General features: G+C 44.9%; 1 protein-coding gene across 1 annotated transcript; it reads left to right on the top strand.

The window, feature by feature from the left end:
* Positions 1 to 383: 383 nt before the first annotated feature.
* LOC144770649 (von Willebrand factor-like) lies at positions 384 to 12343 on the top strand. Its single transcript, XM_078655356.1, has 4 exons — positions 384 to 483; positions 2479 to 2535; positions 3407 to 3457; positions 8927 to 12343. The coding sequence occupies exons 2-4, from the start codon at positions 2496 to 2498 to the stop codon at positions 9640 to 9642; spliced, it is 807 nt and encodes a 268-aa protein (XP_078511482.1). The 5' UTR covers positions 384 to 483; positions 2479 to 2495; the 3' UTR covers positions 9643 to 12343.
* The last annotated feature ends 7103 nt before the right edge of the window (positions 12344 to 19446 follow it).

The following is a 19446-nucleotide window of genomic DNA, read 5'->3' as shown; positions in this document are numbered from 1 at the left end:
GAAAGAACTTCACAAGCAGTGTGATGAATGAGGTTCTGAAATATAAATAGTTCAACATGCATTTTAAAGGAAGCACTCCTCGGGTGTCAGAATTATACAGTAAATAATGCAACGTGTGAGGTGAGAGTGTAATACTTCTTTTTGCAGGGTCAAATCTCACTCTATGCATATGTGAACGATTTCTTAACAATTCATCTTACAGACTGAGGCGTTGTCAAGTCTGACCGAAAACAATGAAAGGTGAAATGCAAGTTGTGCAACGGAGTGATGGAGCGTCGCAAATTAGGACAAGGAAGCGGGCGTCGGCTCCAAATCTAATTACACATGAAACCCAAATTATGCAAGAATCAGAAATGACTCAGACACACCCCTGTGCACCTTAGGCAATAGTGTGGACTATGTAAACCCCAGAGCAGGAAGAAGATGCTCATTCCCAGGCGACCTGTGGACGAAGACCTTCCGCAGCTCCAAAGTCGACACAAGGTATGTTTCCCTTCGCACTGCTTTCGAGCAGTGACTTAGGTTTCACCAACATGTCTTCATCTTCGTTGTTTTGACCCATGCCTGCGGCCATAATACTTCATTTCACGGTGTGATTTAACTACGGCAATATATTCAACCCGTGCGAATTCCTCGTGAGGATTGGCGGCTATTGACCAATTTATTTTCCTTCTCAAAACTCCGTTTCAATAATTACATTTAATTGCCCTCCGTTTAATTAAATTGTTTTAGTATATTTGCATTTTTTGACCACACTGCCTAATAGTAAAGTAGGCAAAGCAGACAAACTAAGGGCCATATTATCAAGCCTGGGCGATACAATTATCGCCGCTTTATCGGCAGGAAACTGCCGCTAAAGTGGCGATAATGGGCTTGATAACAGGCTCTATGGAATTCCAATCGAAGCCCATGTTAGATGTAACATGGGCTTCGATTGGAATTCCATAGAGCCTGTTATCAAGCCCATTATCGCCACTTTAGCGGCAGTTTCCTGCCGATAAAGCGGCGATAATTTTATCGCCCAGGCTTAATAATATGGCCCTAAGTAAGAACCATTTTAGAGAAAGAGTGCACGAGAGTGCGATATCGAGAGATAAAATCGGGGTGAGAGAGAGGACCAAACTGACCACGAGCATCCACACTTTGGGAATAGAAGATAAGCAGAGACAGTCACAGAGAAAAAGAAGACATAAGCAAAAGACAGAGTGAGAATTAGAGAGTGAAAGACACTTAAAAAGACACTGAGATTGATCCATGTGCGTGAGAGTGAGAGACAGGGAGAGAGCAAGTACATTTCAATGGGAAGTAACTGCTCAGACCCAGAGTTACTGGGTGCTTTGTCGGGCAATGTTTCAGGATTTCGTCATTAAACACTTTCCTCCTCATCTGAGCAGGCTGAAAGTGTCCACTCAAGTGCGGGTGGGCATTGGGGAGCATTGCCTTCTCACCCAGGACTGCTGCAGGGGGTGGGCAGCGGCCATGCAATTCTGCTGCTTCAGCCCCAGCCCTGCAACAACTTCAATGGGCCAGAGGTCTCCAGGCCTGAATTATCGGGTTCAGAGTTCTCACCCAGAGTTGTTGCTTTAGATGAACCACCCCAGCTTTGCATTGTGTTTTCAAGATTGTTCAATCACCAATTGATATACCTTTCCTCAACATTCTGTCCATCTCTGACATCATAAATCAACTTTGCTAGTTCTTAGACATTATTTCAGATTTTGAATTTCTTAGACTGGATCCTTCATCTTTTCTACTGAATCATATATACCACAAACAATGAAAGAAACGCTTCTATTTTCTATAGATCCAAAAGAAGAGAGAGTGGTTAATAGCCCTGAACTGACAGCTCACAGTGACTGTCTTTCCCTCTTCTCACCAGCCTGAATAACACATATGCTTCTGTCTCTGGTCCTACTGATGGCATTCTTGGGTTCGCCCTTAAGGACCAAACAAGGAGTAAAAAACTCTTACTTTCCAGCTGTGTCCAGACACTTCTAGTTGGCCCCTGAGCATGAAGATCCCTTACACAGGCTCTCGGCTCCAGATTTTGGGCAACAGTAACAGCACCCTTCCATTCTGCTTCATCGCTCAGTAATAATATGCAAAAGCTTTTTCAATCGAATTGCACAGCTGTGTGGGACAATGGCTTATGTATCCCTCTGCAGTGAGATTATATAGTTACGGAACAATTTGGCACAAAAGAAATCTGATTATTGTAAAATGCCACTGCTCTCTTGTCCCATTAGAGGGCACTGCCTTCCAGTTCGGTCTGTGAGGATGAAAAATATGCATCAAAATCCACTTAAAGTTAACAATAGTATTTTGCAAGTAGTAGGAGAGGAAGATAATTAGATCCTGAAGGTACTTTGCAAGCACCGTTTCATATCTCACCACCGCTCTCAGTCACTCATGAACCAACACCTTATTAAACAAATCCACATAGAATGCTCATGTGTGTGCACCTTCTTTTCTTTGCAGGCAGCGTGACTCTCAAAATGGTGAAGAGAACGTGTTTCCTTCTTGTGCTGGCATCAGGTGAGTGGAAACCAAGCTTAAAGGGGAGAGTCTGGAGGACCAACTTGAGGAGTAGAGGGGAATTTAAGGCCACATGCCCTCTTGATCTAAACTTCTGCACCTTGAAAGGGCAAGTGTTGAGAGGCTTATAGCACTTTAACTGGGAGGGTCTTGAGTTTTGCTTTCCATTTTTAACAAGTCATAGAGCACGTCTAAATTGTTATTTATATTTTATTTTTTCTCATTCTATTGAGTTGGCGCAATGGCTTCTAGATAATATTTGCTCACTTGTTGAACAGTTAGTCCTTGGCCTCGGGAACGTCACTGCCCTCATCTCCTTTACTAACAATTTATCAGAATTCCCTTCATGGTCCTTTTAATCAGTTGCTAACAAAATTATAGGATCGATTAACTAAACCTACACTTCTAAAGGGCATCTTATAGAGTTTCATGTAGAAAGAACAGCAGGAATTAAGTATCTGCACTTACTCATCAATGAGTAAGTGCCTTCTGTGAATACCAAAATGTGTAAGTGCACTTTCTTGTTTTGCTATTCACGGAAGGCACTTACTCATTGATGAGTAAGTACCTTCTGTGAAAACCAAAATGGTAGTAAGTTTAGGATTTTGTCTTAAATTAGTGCTGTGAATCGGCCCTTCGTGAGCAGTACTTTGTAACAACTGTCCAATATGATGTCAAACACATTCCATTTTCTCTGCTGCAGTAAACCAAATGGCATGGTGATTTTTGGTTTAATTCCTGCATGGTGATCTTTGATTAACTGGAGGATATCTTGCTTGATCCCCAATTGTTTAATTATCTGTAAGGAAATTTGCAAAAGGAGAAGCTACAATGTGATGCTTCCATTTATGTTTATATTTTTCTTTTCCAGTGCTAACTACGATGCTTGGAACAGTAAAATGTCAGGATGGTGATGGCAATGGTAAGTAAACGTCACACATGTATCAGTCTGTGTGCAGGGATCCATTACTGGACATCTCCTGTTTCGTTTTATAAGATTATCTTTTCACAATTTAATTGATCGAATGAATCAATTTTTTAGTATCACTGTAAAAGTATTGTTTACATGATGGTAATGCTAGGGCTAACCCTAAGAACAGGGGCAGGGATAGGAGTAGTGGTAGTCGTAGGATTGAAGACGATGGCTATATAGTCATTGTCGAGGGCTCATCATTGTATTCAGTTTGATTATATTTACCAACTTAGCACGGATCTTTCGTCCTTTTGCTTTTATTAATATTATATTTCTTGTTACTGTTGGTCTCATTCCCTACTCAACCTTTTGACTTTGAACTCTGGTTTCCTCACTTCTCCCTCTTTCTTGGATGATAGCTGTCTGTCTGTCTGTGCTGCAACTGATTCTGTTCAGCTTAGCGACTGTATCTTTTATAAAATCGCCTCTGAGCTTCGTTTCCTCAAACTTTTATCAATCTCTCTTTGAGTGCACCCTGTGCAGGAGAAGGGTGATGGGAGGAACTGAGTTGTTTGGGCAATGGCAGAGGGTTTGGTCTCGCTCCAGTATCACCTTTGGCAATGTGATGTGGTAATTCCACTCCTTAAGTAGTGGTGTAGGAAAATATTGACAGTATATAACACTCTGGGTACAGCAATCAATGTATGCTCCTATTTTGTTAGATTGTAATATCTTTCCACACTCATACTGGTTGAATGAATACATCTGTTTGATGTCACAATGAAATTGAATCCTCACTGCCTCAAATCACTACAGGTGTTCAGTTTGCGGACATTGCCCTCCTAGAAAAACATTGCAACCCTGGGATAACCTGGCAAAACCAGGAGATGGGGCTGTGGACAAAAAGCAAGCAGGCAAGAGGCTGTTCAATGACAAGCAAATGTGCCCTCATTGCAATTACATCAGACCTGATCTCTGGGATGGTGCAACGCCATCATCCCATTCCCACAGCGCATCTAGTGTGGCTCACTGGTTAGAGGCGGCAGACCCGGGAGAAGAAGTCGGCCCGGGACCAGGGTTCAATTCCTGACGCGGCAGGGTCGTGGACTTGGGTCAGCGGACTCGATAATTCTCGCTTCGGTGCTTACTCTAATCAGGGGTTCCACTCGGCAACTCTGGGCATTAGCTTGCCTAATCTCCACAACGGCCCCATCAATTCCGGGGATGCCTGGCTCCACCTTGGGGACTCCCAGCAGGGACCATCCCACAGGGAAAGCCAGGACGGTTTCCCCAGAGTTATACAGCGCCAGGAAGCCTACAGACGGGTAGAAGTGCGCTTTACAAGCTCAAATACATTTACATTTACATAGGGCCATATTAGCAAGAAAGGGCGATACATAATCGGCAGGAAACTGCTGCTAAAGCGGCGATAATAGGCTTGATAATATGCCATTGTGAATTCCCATAGAAGCCCAGGTTAACACCAGAACCTGGGCTTCTATGGGAATTCACAAGGGCATAATATCAAGGCCATTACCGCCTCTTTAGCGGCAGTTTCCTGCCACTGAAGCGGCGATAATTTTATTGCCTTTCTTGATAATATGCCCCGAGGGTCTATATCCCTTTCTAATAACCACAGCCATACCTGGGATGCAGCGGCCCCTCAAACACCCGGGGCCTGGTGTCATTGCACCTGCTGAACTATGGATAGGTATGGGGTGCTAAGGGGTATCACCAGAGATATTTATTTCAACACATCTATGCTTCCCCTTGCAAGGCAGGTGACTGCTCCAAGCGCTCACATTAGGGGTGAACTCCATGTCCCTCATTCATACCTTCACGAGAGAGTGGCTATAACTAGAAGGGCTGGAAAGATATCGTTTCATTCTAATTTGGTTGCAAATGTGCACCCTAGTTAAGTTCCAACCTCTGGCCTCCCAAGAATAATGATCTGAAATCGATACGTGCTATATAATATGAGTAGCGCCAATACATGTTTAAATGCATACTCCAGTCATATTATTTGCAATCTACCCGTCATCTATGACACATATATCTTTGGGTATCTGTCTCATATGTAGCTCTCGTGGCATGTCTAAGCTTCCTTTCCCTACCAGCAAGCCTATTTTTGATGACATTTGATGGTAATCTGGCATCCTCTTGTGGATAGTTTTGGTAGTACCGTAGAAATACGCAGTACTTATGTACATCTCACAAACAAGGACCAATAAAGCGCTTCGTGACCTCGGACCGGCTTCATAAATATTTCCCTATTACTTCAATTTACAATGTACATAATCATGAATTGTTCCCTCCTCTACTAATTGCAGTGCCACGTTTTTCTTACGCAGCCACTTCGTTTCCTTTAACCTTTAAAAACACCGACACACATGCAGGTGACTGGACTGGGAACCAGTGGGATTTCCCAAAAAGTTCAACAGTGTAAACCTTAGGTAGTAAAGGGCGGCAGCGGGGAAAGTGCATATATAGTCTTTGGCAACACCAAAACACCACCAAAGTCAATATCTAAAAACAAATACATTTTCCACCAGAGATTCAATGTAATTGATTTCAATGGCACGACATTGTGCCGATCTGAGATGGGAATCAGAGAACATTTAAAAGCCATAATATGGGGCCTTATTTATGAGACCACGTGTCAGTTTTGCGCTGCTGTTACGTCACTTTTTGTGACGCAACGGCAGTGTAAAACATGCCCCCTGTTGCGTTCTATTTACAAAGTGATGCATCTAAGCAGATGCGTCACTTTGTAAACCCCTGCACTACATTATACCTGCTTCAGGTATAATGTATGCAGGGAGCGCTTTCCCACGCAAGTAAGCCTCGTAGAAGTGAAGCAGTGAAATCTATGAGACTTCACTGCATCACTTCTAGGACGCCATTGCGTCAATATCTTACGCCTTCCTCACAGCAGGCGTAAGACTGACGCAGGCCCTTTCACATGGGGCCCCATGTGAAAGGACACATTGCTGGGGTTGCGTCACTTTTGTCACACACTCCAGCAATGCGTCATTTTTGCACCTAAAGATACAGCAGAAATACTGACGTATCTGCAACTCCTTGCAACATGATGCGTCATACTGTAAATATGACGCATCCAGCAAGTCGCAAGGAGGGCGCAATGAAAAGTGATGCATCGCTGTTATCATGTAGCGATGCGTCAGTTTTCATAAATGAGGCCCTGGATGCGGTTTGCATTTCAATCAATTTCTGAAGTAACCATTTCAGTACAGAAGTGGTTTCTCAAAAAGGGCTATTAGGGAATAGCTATGCACTGAAACCATTCAAAGTCCGTCAGACAATTGGTTTTATTTTAAGCAGTTCAGTTTTTGAAGAAATACTGTCTTTCAAAAACACAGAGTTAGGCACATGCAGCACGTGGTTGGAATTTCATGTCAGAATCCCAGTGGCGTAGCGTGGGGGGTCCACAGGGGCAGTTGCTCCAGCCGCAAAATTCTTGGGGGCATTACATTTTAAAAGAAAGCATTGTGCCCCCTAACCCGGGGCCTGTTAGCACTCCCTGAGATAACAGGTTAGAGGGCTCAATACTCTTTGACATGTTGCTGCACAATCCTCAGAACTGTATCTTTCTGCTGTTCTCTTCTCTTTGCCCTGTTTTTTTAACTGTGTTATGTTTTCAGTATGTAGTGAAAAGCGCCGGGACACTCTTTGAGTAGCCGTGCGCTATATAAAACAATTATAACATAACATAACATAACAGCGAAAGGTCTGTGCTCCAAATCTCCCAAACTTCCAGGGACTCTTAACACTTTTCTTGAGGTGAAACGACAATGACTTCAGCGGGATAGCACCTTCTTTACCACTCTGCAGGACCACACCAGGGATTCAGGGGCATATTACCAACAACTAGCGATAATTATCGCTATGTTGGTTTAGCTGCGATATTTTTATCGCCGAGCTGCGGCGATTTTTATCGCTTAGGAACCTTGCTATTATCAAGGTATATCTCCAAAGCGATAAAAATCGTCCGAAATGCATGAATATCGCTGAAAAGTCCGCGATATTCATGCATTACCGAGCTAATGCTCTTAGCCATGTTATCCACCTACCATTGGATAACATGGCTAAGAACTGCTCAGGGGCAGGTGTTGGTAATAGGAGATAGCGATGTTAGCGACTGTTCCCAGTCGCTAACATCTTGGCACGCCCACTTTGCATGTCATTAGTGATAAATATCACTGACATGCAAAGCGGGGCCCAAGATGGTCGCTATCTCCTACTAGCTGTCGCTAACTGGTGTTAGCGACAGCTAGGTAATAGGGAGATAATTTTATCTCTGCTTCTTGGCTTTTAAAGCCAAAAACGCGGAGATAAACCCCCTTGATAATATGCCCCTCAGTTACTAATTATTTTATTAGGACATCTGGGTGAACATCTATGCCATAAGAACAAATAAATCATGCAGCAAAACAAGTTGCTGAGCTGCGTTGTATTGACAGGAAAGAGCTAAAGAAATTGCTCCATATTTACCAACATACATATGGTGCTGTTCAGCTCCCTCTATGCACTGACGCACTTGTGGCTACCTGGAGGCAGCGCAAGCATCCTTGGGCATGGGTGCCTGCATTGTGGGTAGGATTATCACTGTGCATGACGGGATACCTTCCTGCACAAATACGATCCTTAGAGGCATATTTCTCTTTCTGTGTGTACCGTCTAATGCAGCACACATGGAAAGAGGAAGTAACGAGGAGAAAAGAAGATATTTCTCCTTGATACACCTCTGTCAGGTAGACGCACCATTTTGACTCAAAAGCAGGTTTGCAAGTGTTTGTACATCTGAGTTTATGTCGCAATCAGCCGTGGCTTGTGCAGGTAAGAGCGGTGGTGCGTGAGACTGGGTGAGGGGGTATGACAACATACGACTGTGAGGGGAAATTAAATAAATAATTATTGTACGGTGTGGTCGTATGTCGAAATCCCCCCCACCGGGTCCGACCGTTCTTACCCGCACGGAGCACGGCTGGTCAAAATGCATGGGTGGAAAATGCCCATTTAATACCTCCCTGTCATGAAGTAACTTAGGTCCAGTCTAAAGCCAAAGGCACAGTCCCATCAAGGACACTAATACATACATGGTACAACCGTTCTTAAGGAAACCAAATTCATCGATGCACAGAAACCATTTGCCTATTCGTTTCCACTTACAAATGGTTATATTTCTTTATGGTAGAAATCCAGGTGGTGATTCCGTGCATATTGTTGCAGTGCACCTTCCTACTGCCCCATCCTGACTTGTTGTATGTCATGCGGCTCAGGTCTGAGGCTTTAGAACTCTGTCAGTCGAAACCATACTGTTCTTGGATGTTGCCAAATTGTACTAAACCTGATACATATTGCTTTCAGAGGCTGATATTAGAATGCACCGAAACCACAGTGTTTACTTAGGGACATTGTAAAAAATGATCTATTACAATGCTGTCATTTCCCTTACAGAAAACTGTGCCACGAACTCGGCGTACTCACGCTGCGGTGGATCCTGCCAGAGAACCTGCCAGGATGTCTCCAGCATGGGGCTACCTAAGAAATGCACAGAAGAATGCAAGCCAGGATGCTCATGTGTGTTTGGATACGTCCTACAGAATGGGAAATGCATACCTGAGAAGGACTGTACCTGTGCGGATAACGCAGAATATAATGAATGCGATGGGCTCTGCCAATTTAGTTGTGAAGACGTGGCCAACATGGTCTTCAAGAAAGACAAGGCCTGCCCATTGATTTGCATGGGAGGATGTGTCTGCAAAGGTGACTATGCCTTACAATCTGGTAAATGTGTCCCACAGAAAGAGTGTCCCTGCAAGAAGAATTCGCAATACAATGCTTGTGGCACATGTCGGAGAACCTGTGAGGATGTGGCCAATAACATCACTGTAAAAGCTTGCACGAAGGACTGCAAGAACGGATGCTTCTGTACTCAGGGATATGCCTTAAACTCTACTGAATGTGTCCTTGAGAAGGACTGTCCCTGCAACAACCACGCACACTATGAGACCTGTGGCACTGCCTGCCCACTCACATGTGATAATTACAGCAATCCACCACGAACATGCGTGAGGCCATGTGTGTCTGGGTGCGCCTGTGACAAGGGCTATGTGAAGTCTGGTAAAGCGTGTGTGCTTCCAGAGCAATGCTCTAGAGCAACCTCCTCATGAAGGGGTGAAACAACGTACCCATAGCTCTCTGAACACTATTTAGGATGCAAACATACTTGATTCACAATTGTAAACTCACCAATATGCAATCAAGGGAAATCACTGAGTTAACATTATATTGCAGGGACTTTCAAGTTAAATAAATTACAAGTGAGATTAGAAGTATAACTGATTGGACAAATATCACAAATATCATGGGAAAGAATGTTGTGTCAAAAATATTGAGGCCCAAAAAATATTGTGAACGCTATTTTCTATGGCTACGTACAGTTGTACTATATATAACTCCACCTATAAGTACCATGACAATATATATATATATATATATATATATATATATATATATATATATATATATATATATATATATATATATCTATCTACCAGGTACTTAGATCTGCCATGAAAACTAGGAAATTTATACCTACCTATTTGAACTTACCTTCTCAATATTCTTGTCGTGCAAGTGTACATTTTAGAATAAACATGGTAAATTCCTTTTTCATTCATGCCCACATATTCACATAGCCACCTCGCCTGTAAATATCTCATTGCACCGGTGCCACAAAGAAAGAACTCAACCCATCCCCACCCCTGTTATGGTATTTTCGAAGCCTTAGGTCTGCAGTGTTTGTAAGTGCTTAAGTGCTCCGGGACAATTTGTTTACTGGGGGTTAAGAGTTAAGATATTAAATTCCCATAACCACAGCCGGGTCAGTCATTGAAAGAGATCTGTAGTGTGCAGCATTAACTAGAAAGCAAAATAGAAAAAAAGCGACTAAAAGTCACACTTTCGTGTTTTTTTATCAACAATACTCGTAACATCTAAGGACTCCAGCTCATGTGTGATACATTAATAAAAACAAGGCTTTTTGGCGATCAACACGATGCATGTTGGAATTTTTGACTCTTTAGTAGTAAAATATATACTATAGTTCTCAATAGGCACTATGATGCTGGCTAAACGCATGAACTGGCTAACCAGATTCATTTTTCAATAATATGTTCATCTAACTAGAACATTCTTTTAAAGTGGATTGAAAAATAAATGTTTAGTTCTCTGCTGCAGAGATGCGTTTGTAGTGCTAATGCAACAAGTTCCAATGTCAAGAAAGTAGCTCAGTAAGGAGGGCATTAGGATTCCAAATACCTAGACATTTTCTGCTGCATGAAATGCTCAGTGAGGTGTGTGCCTGCCAAATGCAACCAGAAAAAAAGCAAATAACATTTAACAAATTAAGGGGCATATTATTTATCATGGGGTTTACCTCGCCCTACGCCGCCCAAGGTGACGCAGGCCAGTCTGCGTGGCACTGTGTAGCTCTGTAAATTTAGCAAAACACAAGGTGGCACAAGTTGTTGTCTTGCTTCACACTCCATGTTGAGGGCGTTACATGGGTGGAGCATGAGTGTTCCCACGCATCCACCCATGCATTCTCATGAATTCCCACATTTACCAAGGTTGGATGACCTGGGAATGCGTCCAAATGTATTGCCTCCCCATTTGAGGCACAGGGAGCAGAAATATATTTATTTCTCTTTGCTGTTTCCTCTTTCTAAGTGTGCTGCCTTCTGCCCTCAGAAAGATTAACATGCCTGTGAAGATTGCAGCAGCGGCCCCTCCAGGTCAGAACAGTGGGGCGGTGGGGCCAGGTGAGGGGCATTTCGACCAACGATGAAGAGGGAAAATGAATAATTTATTTACTTTTCCCTCATCATCGTCCGTCGAAATACCCCCTCATTCGGCCCCACTACTCCAACCTACACGGACCGCGGCTAGAAATTAGTTTTTTCTGCAGGAAGGTGCCCCTTCCTGCACAAAAACAATCCTGCCTATAACGCAAGCACCCTTGATCCGGGCCTTCATTGGCGCTGGCAGCACATTGTGAGCCAGCAAATGACAAGAATGCACTGTATATATTCCTGTCCTTTCCCAATCATACAGCGCAGCAAGGTGATACAGCGCAGCAAAGTGACTTGCTGCGCTGCCCTGCGTGATAATTCCATAAATAGGCCCTTACATTTTCCTTCAAAGCTCTGTAATCTCTAACCTTCAGCTGTATGTAAAGTAGCAATAACATTGTTCCAAGACTCTTGACATAGTGGTCTTTCCCCCACCCAGTCTAATGAGCTTACTAACGCACTCTTACGTCATATATTTCGTATGGGGAAAACAGCGCATAAAGAGGTCTTCAAAATGTACCAATTTTGAAGGATGCTACAGGCCGAATCTACTGGAATTGTTTCTCACTCTATTTTCAAGGGTCCCCAAAACATTTAGCTTTGGCCTAGTTTGCTGAACTAATGCACTTCAAAATGCACTGTTTATCACAGTTTGCATCCACATATCCTGAAGTGGTGTCTAAACCAGAAATAGATATCCTTGCTGGCCACTACATGTGTCAAGCATCCCTGTGAGGATGTGTATTCCCTCACACGCAGCCCTCTTCTCCCACAGACGTGGAGGATGCTCCAAATAGTGTACATCTCCTCTAGCTAACTCAGCTACACCCATGCATGGCTTGACATTCTGAGTTGTACTAATCCCAGGGTCTGGTGCCAATTATTATCTAGAAATGTGGTTATTAGGAGGCTCATTTTATATTCCCCTGCTAACAACATTTTTGCGCCGGATCATTAACTCTCATTGTTTGTCATCCAGCTGCTGCTCAATAAATGAAAATAAATGATTTTAAACATTCCTCTGCCTTGCATTGTGAAGTTTTTGACTCTAGGAGTGGTTCTAGGCAAAATATGATCACAAGTTTTCGCTAAACTGCATACTCTGACCCCATGACAGCATGTGCCTGATTATGAGTGGCCTGTGTTATGTTGGGATGTGAGCATTCCAACTTGTAAAGTGAGGGGGGGGGGGAACTCGACACACGTGGTGGTAATGGTATTAGCCATGACGTGTACAGGTGTGCAACCTTGTGGCAAAAAGAGAAAGTAACTGGTGTCATGTTTTTATACCTCCTGGTGGTCAGTGCACATTACCAAGGCTACGCTGCGTAAGATACCAAATTGGTGAAAAGGGAGAGTGTGGTACTCTCTGGCTGTGCAGCCTGCTCTGCGGCCCGCCTGTTGGTCGGCAGATCCTGCCGGAGTCTGCCAGCGTCTGCAGTCTGTCATCCTGCTGCGTGCTCGCTGGCCAGGGAGTCTTGCCTGTTGCTCCAGGCCGCACCGCACACACTGCAGGCATACAGCTGCTCGTGCATTTCAGGCGGGCTGCTCGGCTGTATCGACGGCCCTTCTGCGGGCGTGCTCCGGCTCTCGCTGCACTGTGACCCCATAAACCTTAATCCTACCGCAATCCACTCATCGCTGTGCTGATCTTAGCAAGGAGGCCGCCTGCAGCTACCCTTTGCCGCAGAGCGTGCTGGTGCCGCCTGTGTCCTGCATGGGGCTGGAGTCAAGATGCGTACAAATCACTCTTCTCACCGTGACTTTGTTTCACATAGGCCCCTGCTTGTTTGTATCAGGTAGATGCATCAAGCATTTTTGAGAGCGCAAACGGTGCGAATCGCAAAATTCGGCCGTTTGCGCCCGCAAAAATGGCATTTGAGATGCATCAAGGGTTCATGCACTCGCAATTTAAGAATTCGCAAATAATTGCGAGTTCTCAAATTGCGATTGCATTTACGGAATTGCAATTTGCGATTCCTTAAATGCAATGCATGAACCATTTTAAGATTGCGAATTCGCATTCTGGGGCCGCTATTTACCGCGAAGTCAAACTGCGTGGTAAATAGCAGAAACTTGAAAATATGCACTTTAGTGCATTTTTCTAAGTTGTATATTACGCACACACATGTCCTTGGGACATGTGTGTGCGCAACACCAGTGGACATTGCCATTTCAGGGGTGCAACAGGGTGTCCTTTGGACACCCTGGCAGCCTTGAAATTGCTGCACATTTGCGATTCACTAATTGCTAATCGCAAATAAGGAATGACTCCCCATTCATAAGCCATTCCTTATTTGCAATTAGCAAATAAGGAATCAGTAGGAATCGCAAATAACATTGCGATTCCATCATTCATCCCGTTTTGCGAGTCTTTAATAGCAAATCTTTAAAATTCGCTATTAAGGACTCGCAAAACATAACTTTGATGAATCTGGGGGATAGTCTGCTTATGCTGAGGAAAGACTCCTGCTGCATGGTGCACATCCCAGAGTGTCCTGCTCGCTGCTGCTTGGGAGGGAGTCTGCTGGCTCCCAGTATTCGTGTTTGGGGCTTGGCTCAGCACCCATAGTGTGTTTTCCACCCATCCGGGTCCTGTCTTTCATCACACTTGCCTGGCTGTTCTATTTAGTGCCATTATTTCTTTCTTGCACACCAGCCACCTCTTTTGACCCATGATGGCTTCAGTACCAGCCCTTGAGCAGTTTGTAGTAGAGGTCCGAACCCCCACCCCCTCTGCGCAAGCAGCTGGATGGAAAGACTGGATGGAGTGGCTGTAAAATGACTTTGCTGCATTTGCACTAGAAAATTACCAAAGCAGCCCCATGATCCAACATTTAGGGGGCACCACCATTCACAAGCTTGGGAAGTCAGCAGTGGAGGCTGGCCCACTTTGTACCTACAGTACCCTGAAGCGAGCCCTCATTGCACATTTTGAACCTCTCATGAATCCTGATCACGTGCGGTTCCCTCTAAGCCAAGCCAGGCAGATTTCTGAAGAATCAGTGGATGCGTTCTATGCTTGACTAAGAGAACTTGCCAGCACCTGCACACTGCCCGACGCTGATGATAAGATTTGGGCCCAGTTAATACAGGGGTGTTTATCAGTCAAGCTGAAGGAGAACATCCTACAGGTCCCTTAGATGTCCATGGCTGACGTGATTACTATGGAGCGGTTGAAGAACTTTTGAAGGGGCACGATGCACACATGGAGGAGGCTCTACATCGACAGTGAAAGACAGAGGCTGCCATCATGGTGGCAACGGTGGGAGTAGAAAAGAAAAGCCTGCCTAAAGCCTGCTGCGAGCACCAATGTGTGTTACTCATGTGTCATGCCGTGCTCTAGGGAAGAGGTGTTCCACCTGCATCAAACTAAATTATTTTGCCAAATGTATGCCACGCATCTGCTCCTCAAAAGACATAAAAATCCAAGTCCGTTAATGTCATGCATCCACCAGTTGCCTCAGATGACGAAGAACACATGGATGATGATGAATACTCCCAATGGTGCTTGCTAAAATGCACTGTTCAACCAGTATCCACCCCTGATTGACACCGGAGCATCAATAAACATTTTGCCTCAATAATACACTCTCTCCTGCTGCAGCTGGACCAGTGCCCCATGGCCACCCATATATGCTTTTGGGTCCTCAACGCCGCTCCTATTGGTGGGGGTATGCAAGACTGTGATCCTGCAATAATCCCGTTCAACACGTGCCAAGGTGTATGTTACCAAGAATGGCTCTGAAATGACTCCATCAAGTCTCCTTTACCTTAAGTCTGTGACAAGGGAGTGTAGGCAATCCTTTGGCCATGTACTCCCAGCTGTTCCACGGCATCAGATGTCAATAAAGACCATCTTATTCACCTCCACATGGATGAGTCAATCTAGCCATTCGTACTCAGACATCGATAAGTGGCCACCCATCTGCACCCCAAGATGGAGGATGAACTGAGAAAACTGGAGCAGGCTGACGTCATTGAGCAGGTAGATGTCCCAACACCCTGGGTGTCCCTGACTGTGGTTGTTCACAAGCCTTAGCAGCCAGGTGAAGTTAGAATTTTCATTGACATGCGCTTACCTAACATGGCCCTTCAGATTTGAACATCACCTAACGCCCACCATGGATAATATTGTTGCTGAAGTGAGTGGATTGAGATGGTTTTCAAAAATGGATCTCTGAGCAGGGTATCGTCAGTTGCTGCTGGCTCTGTAGTCAAGGGCCAACACTACTTTTTCCACCCATGTGGGCTTATGATGATACAAGTACCTTAGCTTTGGAGTGTCGAGCTCAGCAGAAGTCTTTGAAGACACAATTAGAGGAGTTTTCACTGCACTGATGGGGGTCCTCTATGTCAGTGATGACATCCTAGTACATCCTAGCACATGTGCCAACTATTGAGGAACATCTTCACTTGTGGTATGCTGTAAACTGTGCCAAAGGAGCTCACAGCGTTTTTGCTTCTCTGCTTGGAGCATAGAGTTCAACAAATGTCCGCCGCCCGCCGGCAGAGCGGAGTTTGCCGGCCTGCACCGCTCACCCCTATTATTCTGTTCTCACTGGAGCCTCAGCGGCAGAACAAGGCAACTTTTTAAAAACAAGTTTATAGGAGGGCGTGTGGGTTGTGAGTAATCTGGAGAAATCCTGTTGTGCAAATGCGAGTTGAAATGGTGCTATCTTCAAATCGTAGCAGGTTTACAACAAATAAATAATTGCCTGTATTGAATAATGTAGCACCATACTGCCAGTAGGACGCTGTTGAGAGCGCCCACCCATTTGCCTGCACCGAGCAGCAACGCGACTCTTATTGGCAGAAAAGGAATGTATAATCCCAGGCTGTGGAGCAGTATGGCCTGTAACATCATCTGTCAGCCTGCACTTTCTGGCCTGCCATTCGTTCTGGCGTCTGTCGCAGTTTGTAGTGTTTTCTGAGTAGTTGATTTGTTACTTTTTTTGTCTAAATCTTTCTTTATTGGTTTTACAAAAAACACAGCATTTGTAGCCCACCCGAGCTATGTACACATGCCGTGATCATCAGTCAGCTAAAGACAATGCACAGCTTCCCCACAAGTTCTCCACATGACTGTTAAGTCTTACCGAGGTGAAGACTGTTTCTCATTACAGTGCCTTAATTGCATAAACTACCAATCCCAGGTTGACTCTGCACTCTACCTTCGGGATCTAACAAATAAAACATAACTCACAAAACTCCAAAAACGTTTCCGTGGTGTCTTGTTCAATTGATCCTATTGTAGCTGAGGGGAGAGGAGAGCGTGCACCAGGACCAGTCTATTATATCAGGAACAGATGTTGGGCCCGCAGCCTTCTGCCACATGCCAATAGAGGCAAGCCCTCCGACCAGTAACTTACCAGGGGGCTCCAGATGAAGTCAAAGCTCTTGTGGGAGTCACATCCAACCATCCATTGTGGGAACCACATCCATCATCTGCTCCAAGGCGAGGGCTCCCCATAGGCAGGCATGCCATTCAGTAAGAGAGGAGGCCTCCAGCTTCTTCCACACTACTGCAATTGCCATTTTGGCCGGCAGAGACACAGCCACATAATAGAGCGATCTTCCTGTGTTTGATACTTCAGACTGGGGTTGCGTCTTCTCAAGCGAGTGTATGCAGGGAAAGCAGGGACCAGGTACCCCAGGATCTGCTTGATTTGGGACAGGCTTTCTTTCCAAAAGGGTTGGATGGAGGGACAGTCCCACCAGATGTGACAAAAATCTCCCAAGGCCCCACAACCCCTCCAGCATCTATTGGAAGTGTTTGGTAAGATGGTATGTAGTTTTTGGGGTAAAGATACCATTCATGCATTACTTTGCAATGGGCTTCTTTCAGGAACATGCAGCAGTTATATTTAGCAATGTCCCTGTATAGGGAGCTCCCCGGTTTCTCTGTTATGGAGGTGTCTGGCATTTCATCCCAGTCCCCTCTATGATGCAGGGAAAGGTGCAGGCCTGCCATGAGAAGAAGAGAGTACAAAAAGATTATGCAACCTTTAGTTGTATTGCCGGTTTGGACAAATCTCTCTATTGGGAGCAAATCCCTAGACACAGCTAGTCACTCCTCGGGCTGATGTACCGAATGTCTTAATTGGAAGTAGTGATATTCTTCTGTGAAGGGCAGCAGCAAGCAACGCAGTCTGCATAGGAGCAAATCTCTCTTCGCTGAAAGAGGCCCGCTAGCATAAAGCATTCACCCTCTCTCCATCTGGCAACAGGTCACTGGGGGAAAAGCAGTGTTGAAATGGACAGGAGAGTGGGGGGAACGGAAAGTTCGCTAGAGGCAATGTTTTGGGTACGCTGTCCCACGCTTTGAGGGCAGTGGCGTAGGAGGTGCTCAAATAGGCATTGATTGGCCTATCTTGTTTCGGTTTCCAGAGTAGATCCCATATTGTTCTTCTGGCTATCTGCCTATCCATGTGGAACCAGTGCTCGTCGGAGGCTTTAAGGGACTATTCGGTCATAAGCCTAGTTAGGCGCCTCTATAATATAGGAGGAAATCGTGGAGCGACAAACCTCCCTCTAGATGTGGCTTTGTCAATAACCGCTGGGATAAGCAGGCTCTGTGCCCCTGCCAGATACTTTTTGTGGTCATCCTCTTAAGCACAGTGAATACCTCTTTGTCCATCATAATCGAGAGGCCCAGGACAGATAGAGAAGACGAGGTAGGACGTTCATCTTAGTGGTGTTTATGCGGCCAATCCATGTTATATTTGCAGAGCTCCATTTCTTAAAATCGGTTTTGAGCTGTCTCAGCAAAGGGGGGAAATTGGCCTTGAAGAGATCTGCCAACCCGGGGGTGATTTTAATACCCAGGTAGGTGATTTCTTTGCGGGCACAGCAAAATGGTGAGGTTTCCTCAATCTCTGTCATTAGGGCATGAGGCATAGTCAAATTGAGTAGAAAAGATTCAGAAAGATTAACTTTAAACCCCGCCGTCCATTCGAAAAGCTTCAATTCGGCCTGTATGGTCAGTAAGGACACCATAGGATTGGAGATGGGCAGCAGCACATCATCCGCGAAGAGCGAAATTTTATGTTCATTTGGGCCGAAGTGTAAGCCGCTAATCCCAGGGTTAGCTCTAATCTGAGTTGTGAATGGTTCAATACAGAGGGCAAAGAGCATGGGGAATAAGAGGCAGCCCTGTCTGTGCCCCGGGAGAGCCAAAAAAAAAGTCTGAAGCCACTCTGTTTACTAGAACTTGCAATCTTGGGGAGCAGTAATTAGCTTTCACCATACCCACGAAGGTCTCTCCAAACCAAAAGTGGTGTGGGGTGCGCATTAGGAAGGGCCAGTAAACCTGGTCGTAGTCCTTCTCTGCATCCAATGATAAGAGGACCTCCGGAATGCATTTCCTTTGACCTTTGTCAATTACATGAATCATTCTGCACAAGTTATCATGAGTCTGGAGTTGCTAGATGAATCCCGATTGATCGTGGTGAATTAGGTGGGGTAAGATATCCTCTAGTCTGCTGGCCAAGACCTTAGAATATAGTTTAGTGTCTAGGTTCAGTAAAGCTATGGGTCTACATGAGGCGCATAACTGGGGATCATTCCCTGCCTTGGGGATTACAGTGACTAGTGCCTCCTCCATAGAAGGAGATACCAGGTGAGTAGTGGCTATGGTGTTAAAGAGGTCCATGAGATGTGGAGTTCATTCAGCTGGTAACGACCAATAGAACTGGGCTGTCAACCTGTGAGGTCCTGGGGCTTTCAAAAGATTGAGTCCATCTATTGCTTTCTGAACCTCTTTGCAGGAAATAGGTCTGCCTAGCTCGTTGATCATGGTCAGGGAGACTTGCGGAAGCTCTAATGAGTACAGGTAGCGGGATTTGTTGTGCTCTAGTAGGGGTTCTGCTGCAAAGAGTGAGCAGTAGAAGTCACGGAAGCCCCCTGCTTTCCCTCTCTCATTAAGATGGGTGAAACGGTTGTCGTAAGTTATTTGTTTAACATATTCTTTTTCTTGTTTTGCTCTAAGCTGGGATGCAAGCAGGGGACCTATTTTATCATTCCCATTATAACCCCGGGCTTACAGGAGCAGAATGTTTTTTTCGGCCCTATTTGTGTATATTGCCTGAGGTTTTGCCTTTAATGCTGTGCCCTTCCATT

Source organism: Lissotriton helveticus, chromosome 7 (genome assembly GCF_964261635.1).
Source record: "Lissotriton helveticus chromosome 7, aLisHel1.1, whole genome shotgun sequence".
Classification (NCBI taxonomy): domain Eukaryota; kingdom Metazoa; phylum Chordata; class Amphibia; order Caudata; family Salamandridae; genus Lissotriton; species Lissotriton helveticus.
Note: the sequence above shows the minus strand (reverse complement) of the source record. Positions and strands in the feature narration are given on the sequence as shown.

Coding starts and splice junctions, on each gene's coding strand:
- LOC144770649 (XM_078655356.1), top strand. CDS start 2,496: ATGGTGAAGAGAACGTGTTTCCTTCTTGTGCTGGCATCAG. Junction 2,536..3,406: donor CCTTCTTGTGCTGGCATCAG/GTGAGTGGAAAC, acceptor TTTCTTTTCCAG/TGCTAACTACGATGCTTGGA. Junction 3,458..8,926: donor TCAGGATGGTGATGGCAATG/GTAAGTAAACGT, acceptor TTTCCCTTACAG/AAAACTGTGCCACGAACTCG.